This window comes from Pteronotus mesoamericanus, unplaced genomic scaffold, assembly GCF_021234165.1.
Source record: "Pteronotus mesoamericanus isolate MK-2021 breed Mesoamerican mustached bat unplaced genomic scaffold, CSHL_Meso_final scaffold_45, whole genome shotgun sequence".
Classification (NCBI taxonomy): domain Eukaryota; kingdom Metazoa; phylum Chordata; class Mammalia; order Chiroptera; family Mormoopidae; genus Pteronotus; species Pteronotus mesoamericanus.
In genome coordinates this window covers 4051509-4068500 of record NW_026555317.1, presented here as the reverse complement: position 1 = coordinate 4068500, position 16992 = coordinate 4051509, and the positions used below count along the sequence as shown (strand labels likewise).

Genomic DNA, 16992 nt, shown 5'->3' with positions numbered 1-16992 from the left:
TCACATTTTCCCAATCAAAATTGGGGGACACCGTCTGACAAGGGAGTTTTGAGTCCTCCTTGGTGTCAAAAGTCATATAAGAAGTTAAACTGCTATATAGTGGAATTTCTGGAAACAGTGTAAGAACTCTTGAGTTGAAACTTGGCCAGATAACTCAGGATGTGCAGTTGCTGGACCTGAGACCCCAGAAGCATCTTCAAATTCTGGGGGAGAGGGGTAGGAACCACCTGTGCCCCCATACTGCCCATCCCACTCCCCTTGCTCCCTCTTACCCTGAGGAAGGCTGAGGAAGGGAAGGTGGCGAAGTCAGTGGGGACTGTGGCTCCAGGGCGCTGCGATACAGTCTCCTTGAGGACCTCATCCTGATGGCAGAGGAGGGGAACAAGGGTTCGTTTAGGGGACCCCCAAAGCCTAGCCCATTATCTCCTCAGTTTCACATGGCCACTAATACCAGCAGCAGGGACCCAGTCCTCTCTACTACCAAACTTATGCTATCACCTCCGACCCCATCTCCACCCCATCCTTATTTTAAAGATACTTATCCTTTAAGGTCAAACACAGATTCTATAGGTTCAGGGGAGCCACCCCCAACTATTCTACCCCGTGGTGACCTCAGCTCTGACAGAAAGACAATTCTGCTCAACCCATTTTGTTGATGAGAATCTGCTTTCTGTTTGCACCGAGACAGTGAGCATCCAAGGCAGGAACCCCACCTTCCCTTCCACTGCCCCTGCAAAATGCCATGCAGCACAGGCTGGGCTCAGAGGAACTCCAGATGCCTGTGGAAATGAATGTGCAAGGGCTCCACCAGAAAATGCTCTAGGGCAAACTCTGTAGGGTGAGGAAGGGCAGAGTCAGAGCTGACCTTGAGCTTCTCGATGGTGTCGCTTAGGGACTTGAGCTGAGCCACTTGCTCCAGGAGCTGGGCCGACGGGCTCTTGGCAGCTGTGGGGAGAAGAGGCTGGTGAGACCCAACAAGGCCTGCGCAGGTGGATGTCCTGGATTAAGGGTCAGTCGTGCAAGTACTGGACCTTCTTATGGAACAGGCACATAAGAGTGGATGAATCAAGCACACTGAAAACTGAGACCAAAGGGCAGTGTGGGAATTTCCTGGGCAGAGACAAGGGGAGGGGCTGAGTTATGCATCAGGGGGTTGGCGGGTCCATACCAGGGTTGGTGCGAGTGATGTCTACTACGTGGGTGTGTGTACTCAGCTGATTCAATGTTTCCAGCAGCTGGTTGGTCTTACGATACAGCGCTCCAGTTGCTAACTCCCTGCCAGGACCCTCATGGGGCGGGACGGAGAGCTTTGCCACATGCAGAGGGGGCAGAGCTGCTAAAGAGGCCTTCATTTGGGCACCCTGTTGGAGGGAGGGGGGAGAAAGGTGGTGGTAAGAAGTGAGAGAAGATCCTGCCATCTATCATCAATGGGACAGGTAGGCTCTACCTCCACCCCAGTCCTCCCTGTGACCCCCTCACCTTGAGGATGCTGTTCTCATGCTGGAGCTGGGAGATGTGCAGCCTCATGGCAGAGATCTGCTGAAGCAGCAATGGCGAGTCCTTCACTAGCCCCGGGCCTGGCAGAGACCCCAGCACCTGCCCAGGGGCGCCTCCTGTAGTCCCACAACAAAGGTCATCCATCTCAGGAGAGGGTAGAATGTGGGCTCCATCTATGCTCATCCCCTTTCCTTATCTCCTCCCAGCCCCAGGCCTGGCTGCTCCCGAGGACAAAGTCTCACTCTGCTGCCCAAGCTCCAATTCCCACCAGCCCTGGCAACCCCCCTCCGGGGCGGCTCGCTACCTCGCTGCTGTTCTTCTGTGCTCAGGAGAGCCCATGGGAAGCAGGAAAAAAGGAGAAAGGAATTAGGTCATTGGGGGGTTAGCGGAACACACTAGAAGAACCCTGAACACAAATGCTGCGCAAAAACTCTCTTCCTGGACACCATGCCTTCCCTAACCGGCCTCTACTTCTGCCCATTCACCTTTGAGGGAAGAGCAAACATGCGGAAGACAGGAAAAGCAAGCGAGGCCCCGAGACAGGGTGTGATACGTGAGCAAGAGCGGCAGTGGGAGTGTGCACTGGAGGAAGCATGTGGGGCACAGGGCTGTTCCTGCCTCTCTGCCTCATGCTCCACCTCCAAGAACGGTAGCGGGGACACTCCCGAGACCCTGATATGCCAGAGGCATTACTTCTCCCCAGCAGCACAGCTTAAATTGCGGATGTAGATGCACTGCTGTGCTCCTCAGGTTCCCTGCTGCTCTGAGGCAAAAGACACCCATTTTCAGTGGGGAGGTTCATACATTCAGAACCAGTGTTTGTTTAAAGAGCCTACATTGAAATGATACTATATGGTAATTCTGGAGACCCCTCCCTCAAGGAACAGGAGCCACCTGCACCATGGGAGTCAAAAGTGAAGAAGGTATGTGGTCACCTCCCAAGATCAAGAGGCATCAGTGACAGGAGCTTTGATGGGGACAAGCCTCTAGGTGAGGTCCGCTGACAAGACAGGTATAGCTGGGGAGAGCTAGAGACCCTAAGGGCTTAATTACAGAGTTTGTCTTCTGGAGGTAAGAAGGGTAATTGAGAAACTGAAGAGAGAACAGTGAACAAACTCTAGAGCAGGTGAGACCCGAGATGGCAGTGGCCACGTCCTTGATCAGAAAACAGGGAAGGCTGAGCCTGGAAGCCAGAAAAACTTGACATAAGGAGCCCAGACCACACTATGAGACCAGGCAAAAGTCAGAACACAAGCCCCAGTGACAGAGGGAGAATTCAGCCATGGAAGAGACAGCCACACCACAAGGAGCCAGACACATGAACTCTGCAGGGAGAACATGCCCAAACAAAAGAGCAATCAAGAGCAGGCATCGGGCCCTGCTGGATACCACGGCAGAGTCAGCCCAGCCTGCTGCGGACTGATGACCCTCTGGGATAGGAGGCTGGGGCAGAAAGGCCAGACTGCAGACCCAGAGGGACATCTAGTAGAGTCCCACTGCCATCGTAATTCTGAGCTACACTGACAATGTGGTAACGCCTGGCCTTGGTCAGAGGGACTCTCCGTGTATCTGTGAGAAAAATAAAATCCTGGTGAGAGCTGCCAGGGTGAAACTGGGCTGAGAAGGGGGCAGAAGTCAAACTGAGGCCAAGGAAGGAGGGAGGCCATTCAATCTCCTGGGGACCAGTGCTGCCTGTCCTACTGCACTCACCACCAGCAATGCCAGAGACCAGGGTAGCAATACCCGAAGGGGGAGGACCCCGGAGCCCCTCGATCGTGCGCTTGGACTGGCTGTTCAGCCGCTGCTTCAGCTCTGCCTTCTCTGCCTCCAGCTGGTCGATGTCAGCCTGGAGTGCATCCATCGTCTCCTCAAACTCTCTGTGAAAGAGAATCTGGGCGTGGGCGTTGTCCCTTCCCTGCCACCCACTCCAACTCTCAGTCCTGACAGGTCCTTGGAGTAACCCTGCTGGTGAGGACTGGGGGCAAATACAGACTCAGACTGGGGTGATATGACAGGCTGGCAATGGGCAAAGGAAATGGCATCTGTTCCCCTGGGGAGTCTCACGATGAGAGGGCCTGGGGAGGGGTAGGTTAGGAGGCAGAGCTGCTGGCAGGAGGGGGGCCTGAGATAAGCAGGGCCCGGGGAAGTGCCTGACTTCTCCTTCTTCCGCAGCAGCGCCTGGGTCTCCTCCAGCCGATTCTGGACTTTCTCGATGCGCTCGTCTGCATCCTTGGCAGCGCTGTCCAGCTTCTTCTCCAGGAGGCTCAGCCTGACATTGGCCTCACTGAGCTCCTCCCCCTGGACAAGGACACAGAGCTTCTAATTGCTTTACATCCTCCTACAACCCCTCAGGGTCCCAGGACAGACCATGACATAGAAGGCTCCTTAAGGGCCCGCAAGAGCTCCCATTGATCATAGGCGCCACTTTTCCCCCTACCCCCAACCCATCTTCAGTTCTGATCCCCAACACTCATAGCTGCCCTGTGCCCCACAGCATTTGCTGGACCCCAACTGCTGATCCTACCCTACCCTCACCTTGATCTTGAGTGATTTCTTCAACTCCTTGATAACTGTCTCTCGATCTTCAAGCTTCAAGCCCAGGCCTTCAGCATCTGTGATCTCTGCACGAAGGGCTGCAGCCCGCAGCTCAACAGGGGGAGGCTAAGGGCCAAGGTGGGGAGAGGATATCACCAACGTGCTGCTTCCAGAGAAATCCAGTTCTTGACTTCTAAGCAGGATGGTGCTCTCGATTCCTTCCTCCACCTCCCAGCCCTCCCACAACTAGCAGCAGCTCTGCAAGTCCTATTCCTCCAGGCCTCAGGAGCCCCTCCAAGGAGCTCCCACCCACCTTGCTGGGGGGCCGCTCTGCATCGTACTCTCCCTCCTGCATGGCTGTGGCCAACTTGTTCATGGTACTGATGAGGATATTGCATGACTGACGCAAACACTCATAGGGGCTGCTGGAGGGGCTCCCATAGATCTGTAAAAGCCAAGGCCAGTAGTAAAAACCTCACACTGGCCACCTGACCCCTCTACCACCTTCTTCCCAGGCATCCAGGCCCACCTGCTCGCTTGCTTTGAAAGCCAGCTCCTCTAGGGCAGCCACAGGCAGACCCTCATTTTCTGCCAGGGGGGCGATGAGCTGGGCGGCAGCAGCTGCCACCTCCTGCAGCACAGCCACCACCCATGTCAAGTGTTTCCTGCAGTCAAGGAGTGTGTCGGATACCTGTGCAACAGGCCAGAGTCAGGAGCCCACCCTGTGTCCAGCACCATAGCTCCCAGCTACCTCAGAATCATTCTCGTCTCATCCAGACCCAGACCAGATGTACTAGGCCCCTCCCGAATCTACTCGGCTTCCTTTCCTTCCTCCCTCACAGCCCTAAACCTGTGGTCCAAAGGCCAGTGCGGCTGGGATCCCAGGAGCATCTGTCCCTGGCATTCGCCTTCGGATCTTCTTGCAAAACTGGCGGATGTCACTGCAAGATGTTTCCAAGTCCCGGAGCAGGAGGGCAATATCTGAAGCCTCCTGCCCACCCTACTCAAGGAATAGGAAATGGACGGGGAACAAATTCAGCATTAGGACTGGAGGTGAGGATGGGGGAATAAGAAGGCAGAGGAGCTCGAACAGGTCCACCTGTGCTCTCACCTGCAAGAAGGCACGCAGCCGTCCCACCTCCACGCCCATGCAGTCCAGGGCACTCTGGGTGAACTGCGAGGATAGAAGTATGTGCTTGTCAGCACCCATTGGAATCCTTCTGCCCTCTCATCATCTCTAAGAAGTCCCCACCTTCTGCTGACCCCCATACATAGGCAGGTTCCCTGTCTTCCCTAATCTGGCCTTAGTGACCCTTTTCCAGTTTTATGTGACAACATCAGGGCCAGACCTCCTGACCTGATGGTCTCCGTTTCTGATCTCTACATGGGTTTCAACCACCAGCCCAGACATTTCACCTTGATGTGGTCGGCCAACTGCATGGTACTGTCCTCAGGCTGTTCGGCAAGGTGGATGCTATACAGATGCTGAGAGATGACAAAGAAATAGATAGCCTTTAGGTATTGGAGAGATGGAGAACTCTTCCTCAACTGTAGTTTGAGCCCCAATCATCACAGGACTCGAGAGGTATGAGAGGACCCAAAACCCCCAAGGCTGCATCCTGAGGCGAGTTCATCTACAGCAAGCTGAGCCTCAAGACACACAACCTGGGCTACGCTGGCCATGGCCCCAGAAAGAGAAACCTTCCCTCCCTCCTGCACAAAGCCGGGATCCTCGCCCCAGACCTGGTAGTACTTGATGGCTTTAGTGAGAGGTTCAACATTGACAGTCTCATCCAGCTGGTCCTTGTGCAGCAGCTCAATGAGGAAGTCCAAGGAGCGCTCATGGGCACTCATCTCAGGGTACAGGCTGCCCACTTTCTTATACACATCCACGCTGCACTGAGACAGGGCACTGGAGACCAGAGAAGGGCCTGTGAGGCCAGGGTCTGCCAGGCAATCTCAGTTCCAGCCAACCTGGGACCGTGGCCTTGAAGGGAGGCTAGGGCTCACTTACTGCTCATAGCGGTGGAGTGTGGCCTGCAGCAGAGTCAGCGAGTACACCAGCCCAGCGGCAAAGCTGAGCTGCTCCCCCGCAGCTCCTCGAAGACCGGGCCGCTCTGTACAGTTCTCACTTAGTTCAAATTTCTCCTGAGCCTGCTTTCGAATCAGCTCTGCCTGTGGGAAGAAGTGCCAGGGATCTGGGGCTCAGAGCAGAGGATGAAGAACACAGACTCAGGAATACAGAACACAGAGCTGAGCAACTATGGGGTGGGGGGGGGCAGATAAAACAGAAACAGCTCTTAGATGGGCAGGAAGTCTCCAATGGGAACAGGGCGATGATGCGGTGATCTGGTGGCTGTGAGGATTTGAGATGTGGGGATGAAAGGACAGCGGGACCTGTGGGACCAAGCTCTTTCCTTGCAAGCTTAAAGCTGCTGCCCCTGCCACCCTTCCACTAGAATGCTACCTTGGCAATTATGTCCTCACTAATTCCTCCTCATCTTTGGGATCTCAGCCCAGATGTTATTCCTTCAGTAACATCCCTCCATCTATATCAGCTCCCCAATTGTGCTCTCTCAAAGAAGCTACTTCCTCTTTGTAACAAGCCATCTGTAATACACATCCATATGCAACTGTGTTGACTATATCCCTTCACTACATCATAAACTTTTTGTTAGCAGGGATGCTGACTGCTGGCTTAACTGGGCTTCCTCAATGCCTGCCTGGTTCACAGCAAGTTCAACACATTCCTGCTGAACGTATGACTGACTGGCCATACCTTGCAAATGAGACGAGGCATGAGCAGCAGCACGAGTACACAGTCATGGTCCCCACCCGGCCGAAGAAAACTGTCGGGCATGAAGGTTGTCAGCAAGGACATGTGCCGGTTGGCCTGGGCCACCTCCATCTGCCTCAGTTCCATCTCAATTGCCTATGTGGTGGATAGAAAGGCAGGCTCTCAGCCAGGCTGGAGAGAGTCCCAGACCCACCGTGCCTTGCTCCACCAGGTCCCCCGCATCTAGGACAGGCACATGCCAGAACTCTTCCAAACCATCACACAAAGCACCCCCTCCCCCAGGAACCCCACACCCAGTCAGTCCACAGCCACACTGAAGCTGGGCTCCCAAACATTCTCCTCTCCCCAGCCCACTTGCTTTTCTGACCTTGGCATGGGCCTTCGTCTCGGCAAATTTGATTTTGAAGTCAAAAGTCTCAGGGGGTGGCTGCTGCTGCCGCTCCACAGATGCTTCCTGCTGGTTTGTCAGTTCCCGATTCACATCCTAGGAGCAGAGACGGACAGTAAGACACAGCTGGGTCATGAGGAAGCCCTGGGGTGATCATGGGTGGAAAGCAAGGGGTGAACCGGCACCTGCAGGTGGGCAGTCAGCTGGCGGTACTTCTTGATGGTTTGCTGGTAGTCTGCAACTGTCTCCTGGGCTGCCTCCACACGCTTCTGGGCCTCCCGGACCCGGGCGCCTGCCATGTCCAGCTGCTCCCGCAGCTCCAGTTCCGTCTCGCGTGCATTCTCCTGCAGCTCATCATTCATTTCATTCATTGCTTCCTGGGAGACCACGAGGGAGTTGGGGCAAAGGAAAGGCAGGGTCAGCGCAGCAGGCCAGGGTGGGTCCACTCACTATACACTGTGCTCAAAAGTCAGGGGTCACATGTCAGTCCTTCTCTCAGCAAGTCCCTTTAAACACCCTCTGTCTGGGTCAGAAGTCAAGGTCTGCTCTCCTCTTACCAAGTCCCCCACGGTCTCTCTCAATTCCCGCACTTTCTCTTCTAGATTCAGGTTCCGGTCTGTCAGCATCTCCACCATCTCCTCAGCACCCAGAGCAGCATCCACCTGTGTTACAGGGAAGGAATGCGGAGAAGGGCTGCTAAAAGGTGTCTAGAGAGAGGAGGCACCTACAGGAGAGTCTGCGGGGGGAGGCTGGAGGGATCTCTGGGTGAGGGGCTGGGCTCCCCGACCTGCTCCTTGAGCTCATCGATGGTGCTCTCTGCCTGGGTCAGCTCCTCCTGCAGCCGCTCCCGCTGTTGCCTAACAACTTCCAGTTCTTGGTTCTTCTTTTCCATCAGTTTCTGGAGTTTCACATGCTCCTGCTTCTCTGAGGAAGAAAGATCCCGCATCCTGTGGGGAAGTGAGGAGAAGGGGGAGCCCATGTCAGAGTCACTGGGCAATGGGCGCCTGAATGCATTTGGATAGGAGAGTGGGCTCCAGAGCCCGGCAGTGAGGGGACCTACCTCACCAGGGCGTCCTTTAGGCGGGCGTTCTGCTCCTCGAGTTGCTTGAGTTGATAGCTGGACGCAGCCCCATCTGAGCCTGAGGAAAACCATGAACACTTTCAGACATGATTCTAACCCCACCATGTCTTTCCCAGCAGCTCCTGGCCCCTTACCCTTCTCTTCAATCTCAGCCTTGAGTATCTCCAAGTCAGTGGTGAGCTCGTCCACACGCTCCTTCAGTGCCTCCACCTCCTGCTGCAGGGACTCAGCCCGTTCCTCAGCCATCTCCTTGTCCAGAGTGGCCATCTCAATGGCATCGGCAGTGTCAGCCATCTCCTCCATGTAGCGTTCCTTCGCCTCCAGTGCCTCCTTGGCTTCCTGCGGGGTGGAGGTTGGTGGGACACAAGTACAGAGATGCCTCCCGTGCCCTCTCTCACAGAATGCTGAGGCTCCAGCTCCAGTTGAGTTCCAATACACTGTTTTGGACCCCGTGCCTCCCCAGCCACCCCTTTCCTCCCGAGTCGCACCTTCCGCGCCTCTTTGAGGCGCCGCTGCAGGTCGGCCTGCTGCTCCTGCATTTTGCTCTTCCATTCCTGCACCTGCTCCAGCTGGATCTTGTGTTTCTCCAACTCTTTTAGCTTTGCCTTGTCTTCTGCCCGTTTCAGTCGTAGGGTCTCCAGTTTCTCTTCCAGGTCCCGCACTTGGGCCCTCAGCCCCTCCTCCTCCTGCAAAGGAGAGACCCCTTGTTCTGTGCATAGTCTCCCCCTCCTCCTCGCCAAGACCGAGCTGGAGCAGAAAGGACAGGAATGTGTGCAAACTTCATTCCAGCCCCAGGGTCAAAAGCAAGTGACTATATAAACATCTAAGAAGAGATCAAAACATATGTGGAAGGTGTAGCAGGAAGGGTAGCTTAGTCAATGGCAGGATCCCAAATGCTATGTCCCCACCCTTCTGATCCAAATTCTGGAATTCCCCCAGCCCGAGGAAATGTCCAAGACCTGCCAGGGGTCGCAGGCCCCTTTGTGTCTTGGTTCATCTTCACTCCAGCCCCAGTCCTTACCTTGGAGGGGGAAGGAAGTGGGGGTGCTGCTCCAGGAGAGGTGAGGGCCGGCGTGGGGATGATGGGTGCTGCCAGCGGAGTCTGAGCCGGGGTGCTGGGCTCACTGCTACTCAGCTCACCTGCTGATGCCGAGCCAGAGGGGCCCAGGGAGCTACTGGCTCCGGCTGCCCCAGTACTACTGGCTGGGCGGGCGGGCTATTCACAGAGGGTAGGGGCAGACCAGAAAGTAAGTAGAGGACAGGCGCAGTGAAAGAACAAAAGACAGAATATGAAAATATGGCGAGGGAAGGAGGCAGAAAGGGAAAAAGACAGAGTATCAGAGCACAAGAAGAACAGAGTGAAGGGGAGGAGGAAAATGACACAGAGTCAGAGATAGTGACAAAGGACAGAGGAGGGAGGGAGGGAGATAGAGGGGAGGGAGAAGAAGGGGTGGAGGAAGACATAAGATTATAAGACTCCTTCCTTGGCACTGACCCCACATTCCTCCCAGCTCTGGCACTACCCCCTTAGAGCAGGATCCCTTACTCGCCAGAACTCTTCTCCGTGACCCACTTCCATAGCCGTTTAATACTCCCAATCCTGTCACTGCTCTGGGCCTACACCCTCCTTCCCCCGAGATAAATGCCTCAATGTAGACTGCAATTTGTTCCCTTTCATGTTTCTAGAGAAGGCTGGGCTAAACGCGGGGGTACCAGGCTCTATATCCCTGCTAGGCCCTCCATGCTCTTTAGGAGTCAAGCTGGCTCTGCCTCCCCTTGGTCTACTTCAGGGGACCCTGCAGGTAAAGGGGCCAAGCCGAAAGTTGCATTCATAGACTCCCCTTGAAACAAGGTCAGCACAGCCAGCCCTTCTGCCATCTCCCTGCCCAAAGACAGAGGCTCTAATCAGGCCCCACTACCCGGGCCTGTGGAGGGCTGGGGTAGAGAAGCTGCCCTGAAGCCCCTGGCCCTGGAGCAGAGAGGCCGGCCCAGCGCTCTCCGCGCAGTGCTGAGCGCTGAAGCTCTCCTGGTGGGCCGGCAGACACTCAGAGACCACGGGTACTGACAGACACACTCGCCTCCTTATCCCCTGACATCTGGAAGGCCAAGTTCTTCTTCACCACTCTTTCAATCCCTTTCCTCATCAAAACTAGTCAAAACGCCCTTCTTCAAGCAAGTCTGCCTTAATTAACCACAACTACTCTCATTTCTCTTTCGCACTTAAGCTACTGGCTCAGGCATCCTCCCAAAAGTCAGAAGTCATTTTCCCAGGAGTGACCTGTCACTGCCTTCAGTCCCTTCTCTCCCATGAAAAAAGCACCCAGGATGCACCGTGACCAACTTTTACTTGGCCATACACATGCCCACATACATGCACATGCCTGAAACGTGTGTACACTCTACAATGGCTTGCATAGAGGCCTGGTTTTTCTCACCTTGGGCCGCCGAGTTGTGGTCTGGACAGGCAACAGGAGCCAGAGGAGAAGTAGTCAGGAAAGAAAGGATAATGGCACAAAGACAGACAGCAAAAGGGACAGCAATAAGAGCAGAAGTAGTAACAGGAATGGGGCTACGTTTAGCCATGCCCCCCCCATGACCTCCCCATTCCAGTGAATCACCTTGTTCCTACTCCAGGAACTCAGAACTCTGTTCCCCACTGGTTCCTCTCCCACTTATGCCCAACCCTTGCAGACCTCACCCCTTCCAACACTGAAATCCCAGAACCCTGGTCTCCTAGGCTGAACCACAGGAGACCAAAGGCAGCAGCTGGTGGAATTGGTCTCCAGAGACCAGGCCTTCTGCAAACAACTTCTGACACTCCAGCCCAGAGCCAGAGGCCCTGCCCACCCCACCACTCCCTAGGACTTTCCCAGATCAGGCCCCTTCCTCCAAGTGCCAGATCCCACAGAGGACCCCCTAGAAATACCATGTAGACAAGACTGATGATGACATGAGCCCCAAACTGGATGATACAAACTCAGCAGAGGGAGATGAGGCCCCCTAGACAGAACGCTGCTGTCTTCCCTGCCCCCACGCTCTACACCCTCCTCCCTCACCCAGGAACAGATCCTGTGGCAGTCTCCATCCCTAGGGCAGAGGGCTCAGGTGTCAGGACCATCAATACTGCATTAGCCAGAAGCTCAGAGCTTAGGAAAGTAACCCCACCCTGCTGCAAGAAAGGAGGTGGGAGCGGGCAGCAGCATCCATAAACTACTGCCCTAAATCAAATCCAGAAGCCCCTCAGGTTACTGCAAAGTTGTAAATGGATGATTAACTCCAACTCCCAAGTAGCATTCTTGATACCCAGTATCTCATGGCTCCAGCAAAGACAAGATTTGGCTTGGGTCTAGTTTCTAGGAGACACGGAGCCCAAGGAGACCAACCCCCACCTCTCCCACCCTGAGCTAAGCCTCCACAGCTGTATATCAAAAACTATTCTAGGGTCCTCATCTCACCCTGGGAAAAAAACCCCTTTATATAAATCCCGGTGGGGGAAGGGTGCTGGGAGTACAACCAACAGTCATTCTAGCAAAGGTCAAGGGAAGGAGGCCTGCTAGAGGCCTGGAGGCATCTGGACCTGCTTCCCAGATTCTCTTACAGGAAACTCCCAGAGCTGCTTTGCAGCAGAAGCTGCCTGATCCCCAAGCTTGTAAGACCACTGGGTACAAGGCCCAGAACACAGACCCAGTCTGAGCCAAAAGCCAGCAGGGCAAGGAGCGAAATGCCCAGGGCGTGGGACATGGGAGTGACATACAACTCTCGCTGCCCCCACCATCATCTCTACCCTCCTCCCCCAACCAGGTAGACAGATGAAGTCAATCAGCCTCCACCCCCACCCCAGCAGCCTGCTGCCACCATCGCCCTGGCAACCCAGCAGCAGGACCAGAACAAGCAAGAGTACCTTTCGGGCTGTCGGTGCCTGTCTCATCATTGCAGAAAACCAAAGAAAGCCAGGAAAGAGGAGGGATAGAAGAGGATGGACACACAGAGGAAGGACAGATGGAGGGAGGGAGGGAGGGAAAGAGACCAAACAGAGGGAAAGGCGGCGGAGACAGGAGATTAGTGCATCAAATCCCAACAATGCAGCCTGAGCTTCCTGACCAGCAGCTTCCCCGCCCGCAAATGGCTGCGGCACAGACGCAGAAGCCCCACAGATTCACACAGGGACAGCCAGGCTCCTGCAGGCACCAGACAGGCGCCCGGCCCAGTTTTCCAGCTTAGGCTTATGGCAGCCTCAGTGGCCGCAGCACCAGCTCCACCTGACGTCATGCACCCAACCCTCTTCTGCTCCTTGGGGGTGGAGCCACTGCTCCTCGGTCACCTAGCAACCACCTGACTCTGCTGGCTCCTCCTCCTTCTCATGACTGGACAAAGTCCTGCGCAGAGCCCGCCCTGCTTCTTCCTCCTAAGAACAAGTTCTGGCTCCTCCCTCTCCTCTCTCCCCGACCCCCCTAAGTGTTTGTTCCAAGAAACTGGGCTAGGGGCCATTCCAGAAATGGTACCCTCTGGGGCCAAGGCATCACTGCGCAGGGGTGCAGGGTCTCACTGCTCCATCAGCCTCGCTCTTCAACGCCACCAATTCTACTTCTGTCTCTTCTCATGAGTCACACAAACCCAAAGCAGCCCTCTTGCATCAGCATCAGCTCTGAGGGGCACACAGTGAGACTGAGAAACCTTAGGGACCTTCAACAACAGCTCTAATGACAGTGTTTGGATCCTCTCCCAAACCCTCCCCTGGCTTTAGGCAATTTAAAGTCTGTCTCCAAAGGGCTTCTAGAAAGGACTGGGCACTTTGCAGAGACATCTGGGTTCTTTTGCCCTCCCTCTCAAAGTACATTCTTTTGTTCTGGAGTTAGCTCCCTGCTCCCCAGCGGGTATGAGCAGGGGCCCGTGGCTCAGAGATCTGCTGTGAGAGAACACTGGAGGGGGAGACCTGAGGGGGACTTTACTTGACCGACACTGCACCATGAGCAAAAAGGTGCTACAGCCCAGCTCAGGCAGCTCCGGCTGGGCTCTGCCACAATTCTCCAGGCAGCGGCCACACCCCCAGAATTTGGGCACGGCTCAGGCCCTGCCAACATCAGGTCCGGCTGTCGCCAGAACTCCTCCACAGACATCACACTGCAGGCCCATGCTCTTCTCTAGGGGCCTGATGTGACAGAAGAGTAATCAAGGGAAGAAACCAAGTTTCTACGACCCTGGAATGGGCCCAACATCATTTAGACTAGCATTATTTTCCTTCTTACATCTCCATTCCCACCCAAGCCAGGACCCCAAAGCAAGTACCAGCACGTGGTCTGTTCCATGGCAAGACTTCAAGGTGGGGCCCATCACCAACCAGGAGTTGAAAGGAAGATGTTTTCCTCTCCCCTCCCACTGCCCCCATCCAATAGCTCTCCATGCAAGTCAGAAGGGCCGAAGATAGGCTGGCGACAAGGAAACCACAGAATCATACACAGCACAGTACACAGAGGTCAGACAGGCACATGCAGGTCAGAGGCAGCCTGGGCACAGGCCCAAGGCAGGGGATGGTGTGAGGAAGTGGTCATGGCAGCGCCTGAAGAGTTGAGCCGCACTCCCAATAATGGGTGATGGCAAGCTGCAAAAGGTAGGCGGTGGGCCTCAGGTCCAACACCAGAAGAGGAGGGAAAGACTACGGGATGAGAGTGAAGGTGCGCACTCATGGCAGTGCCCACCCAGAGGGAGGCACACCGACTCTCAAGCCTTCCAATGTGGGGCTGATCCTACTGTGATCCTGACCTCCTGCCTCCTTCCCCAACCACGTCACTGGCACTTCTGCATCCCTAGCTCTCCAGTCTCTCCTCTCGCTGCCCCAAGCTCGGGCTAAAAGAAAACCCATCATAATCCAGTAAAGGCTCTATTCCATGCTGCTGCTATTTACAGTCAGTGATGGCAGTCTCTGACTAGAAGTTCTGAGGCGAGGAGGTGTAGGGATTGTCCTAGTGAATGCTACCTGCGCCTGGACACTAAGCCTAATATCCCTGCAGCCCCTCAAAGGAACTCTGAAAGCCAAGGCCGCCATTTCCTCTGGCCATCCCAGCCCAGGGTCACACACACAGGCATGCAGCAGCTGAAGACATGCAGGACAGCTGGGGAGCGGGCTCACGGCCCTCGCCCGCCCAGGCACAAATAGTAAACACACCACCTTCTTAGGCTTCAGTCCCCGCTGCATGAGGGGTAGGAAAGGGAAGAGTTAGAGAACAGATGTCACACTGTGCTAGCCGGCCAGACATCCTGGGTGTAAGTATTAACACCAACTTAGGCATGACCTGGTAAAGAGGAAGTCAGGTCACTGTGAGGCTCGGGGTAAGTAAGATGGTGGGGGGGGTCCCTCAACAATCAGCTTCTAGGATGTCCACACGCTGGCCCAGAGAAGCTGGAGTCTGAACCCCACCTCACACACCCTGTGCAGAGCAGCAAAAGTGAGCCAGGATGGCCCCTCTGCATATCACCTAAAACAGGTGACAGAGGGCCCAGCTCCTTACCATTCGCTTGTGGACAGGAAAGCTCCTTCCTCTAGCTCCTACCTTACCCTTTCTCTCACACCCTTTAGATCTTGGCAGCCTTGGGTACCAAAGGGCAGGAAGTTGACAATAATATACTAGGGTCAGACCTGTCCTTCCTATCATCCCATTTGACCCTGAACTTTTGGGCCCTAACAGTTCTTCCCTGATACCACCTTTATTCATCCCTAAAACAGTAACTCATACCCAGAAAACTTCCCTCTCAAGAAGGATGGAGACTAGAAGGCTAACTCGGTTTACTTACCTACTGCTTCTACCTGCCTGGCATTGGGTCTCCCTCCTCTCTATATCCTTCCCCTCCTCTCTATTACTTCCCGCTCCCACCCCCAACCACTCACCAGTTTGCTGGTCTTTGTAGCTGAGTCGGTTCCCTCTGTAGAAAGCAAGAAAACGTTATGGTGGATAGGAAAGTTATAACAAGAGAAGATGGCAGTGATGGAAAATCTCAGGATCCACTGTGGCCCCATGTACTGGGAGAGGTCCTGGGGATTCTCAGACGCAGAGTGGCAACTTAAGTGGGTGGTTGTTACCTCTTTTGAGGGCCTTTGAGGCAGAAGAGTCAGGGGTCTCCGGGGAAGTAGTATCTGCTCCATCTTCAAACACTTGGATCTGAGGCCACAGAATAGATTCAATATAGCCAGATCAAGAATGTTATGCTGTACTATGGGCCTGTTCCCAGGCCCCAAGCAAACCTGGTATACGGGGCAGCTTCTCTAAGGATGTATCTCCAATCTTCCCTCCCCTACAACCTCCCATTCTCCCAATCAGAGACATATGCTCATGCCCAGAAAAAGGGAGCACCACCACACCAGCTGCACATGCAAGAGAGCATGTGAACACACGTGTGTGTACACATGCATGCATGTGGATGCACACACAGAGACACAGAAAAGTAGGGTGTGAGTACCTGAGACTGGCGCACAAAGATGCCGTGCCCTTCATCACAAGTGAAGTACTTCCTGCCTTGGACAGTTCCATCATTCTTGCCCTTTGCTTCATCCAGGATCACACCTACCCATTTGCCAGTGGCGAAGAGTGTGGCTCCAACATAGGCCACAGTGCCTCGGTGCCCTTTCCCGATCACCTCCACTCGGGAGCCCACTCGCAGAGGCCGGGCGCTGGCCTCTGCACTCATCCTGCTGCTGCTGGGTGTCTGAAAGACACATGCAAACATACACAGTTAAAGGCCTCAGGCCAAGGGTGTCACCCTAATGCATAAAAAGGCCCCAGTCGGATCCCGGACTGAAAGAGAACCAGGAGTCACTTCCCTGAACCTCATTCACAGCGTGAAGTGGACCCTCAAATTCCCTTATGAAAAATGTCAGTGACGTGTTCTTCTAAGACTTCTCTAAGCTCCTTGGGAATCTGCCAGAATTTTTAAGAGTTTATATTTAAATTTTATAACAAATCAGAATTCATCAATAGATCTGTGAATGTCACCGCATGGCTGCTTTCTCAGGAGCACTGTCCCCCGCCCGATAAGGGAATGAAGCTCAAGCAAATAACTCAGTTTAGACCAGGCTCCCAACAACTCAATGCTCTGACTCGGGAACCTGAGCTGGAAAGATAAGCGATTCAGTAGGTGACCCCAGTGAATCCTGTTCCCCTCTCCACTGTCACCTGTCTTCCCTGTGTTCAAACGGCGCTCTCAGGCCTCTCCTTCCCAGAAGCACACAACTGTGTCTCCTTCCAGCCCTCAGGTCACCACTACTCCTTCCTGACCCGACTCCCCCGACACCCATCCACACACCTACCACAACACTCCTGGCTGCTTCACCCATTCAACCGTTTAACTCCCTTTTTCCTGACCTGAGTACTAGTCTATCAACTCTCTACCACTCAAGCTCTAGAGATCCTTCCCCCATGTTATTCTGCTACAAAAAGTAAAACAAAGGCCAGGTATATCAGGTACCTCAGATCTGTCCTACACTCTGCCCCCAACACTCTGCCCAGTGGTCCAAATGAATGGCTTATCATCCTGAGGATGGACAAGGCAAAAAAAGAGACGAAACACTGTCCTTGGGAAGCTCCTGGCTTGACACACTGGTGATGACAAGACACAGCATGAAATTAGGTCTCAAATAGGCCCATGGTTTAGAAAATCACACCTGAGCCATTTTCAGCAACAGCAGCTCTGTGAACCAGGGGG

The 16992-nt window shown here is 54.5% G+C and overlaps 1 protein-coding gene across 8 annotated transcripts in view; it reads right to left on the bottom strand.

The window, feature by feature from the left end:
• The window catches only part of DCTN1 (dynactin subunit 1), a 31535-nt gene that overhangs the window by 2845 nt on the left and 11698 nt on the right, over nt 1–16992 (bottom strand). For 2 of the 8 annotated variants that reach the window (XM_054593526.1, XM_054593523.1), the window contains exons 2-31: nt 15751–15996; nt 15374–15452; nt 15182–15216; nt 14465–14485; nt 12200–12217; nt 10734–10754; nt 9320–9514; nt 8787–8984; nt 8433–8637; nt 8278–8356; nt 8005–8164; nt 7775–7879; nt 7403–7594; nt 7197–7313; nt 6812–6964; nt 6047–6207; nt 5776–5944; nt 5449–5517; nt 5144–5206; nt 4883–5032; nt 4562–4723; nt 4346–4477; nt 4033–4158; nt 3653–3795; nt 3208–3374; nt 1802–1816; nt 1480–1613; nt 1169–1361; nt 866–945; nt 273–362 (exon numbers count right to left, since the gene is read on the bottom strand). In XM_054593526.1, coding sequence (XP_054449501.1) covers nt 273–362; nt 866–945; nt 1169–1361; nt 1480–1613; nt 1802–1816; nt 3208–3374; nt 3653–3795; nt 4033–4158; nt 4346–4477; nt 4562–4723; nt 4883–5032; nt 5144–5206; nt 5449–5517; nt 5776–5944; nt 6047–6207; nt 6812–6964; nt 7197–7313; nt 7403–7594; nt 7775–7879; nt 8005–8164; nt 8278–8356; nt 8433–8637; nt 8787–8984; nt 9320–9514; nt 10734–10754; nt 12200–12217; nt 14465–14485; nt 15182–15216; nt 15374–15452; nt 15751–15978 — 3660 coding nt within the window. In that variant the 5' untranslated portion in view covers nt 15979–15996. Of the gene's footprint in view, nt 1–272; nt 363–865; nt 946–1168; nt 1362–1479; nt 1614–1801; nt 1817–3207; nt 3375–3652; nt 3796–4032; nt 4159–4345; nt 4478–4561; nt 4724–4882; nt 5033–5143; nt 5207–5448; nt 5518–5775; nt 5945–6046; nt 6208–6811; nt 6965–7196; nt 7314–7402; nt 7595–7774; nt 7880–8004; nt 8165–8277; nt 8357–8432; nt 8638–8786; nt 8985–9319; nt 9515–10733; nt 10755–12199; nt 12245–14464; nt 14486–15181; nt 15217–15373; nt 15453–15750; nt 15997–16992 lie in introns of those variants that run through there. The other 6 variants (XM_054593524.1, XM_054593525.1, XM_054593527.1 and 3 more) reach the window with 6 other exon arrangements.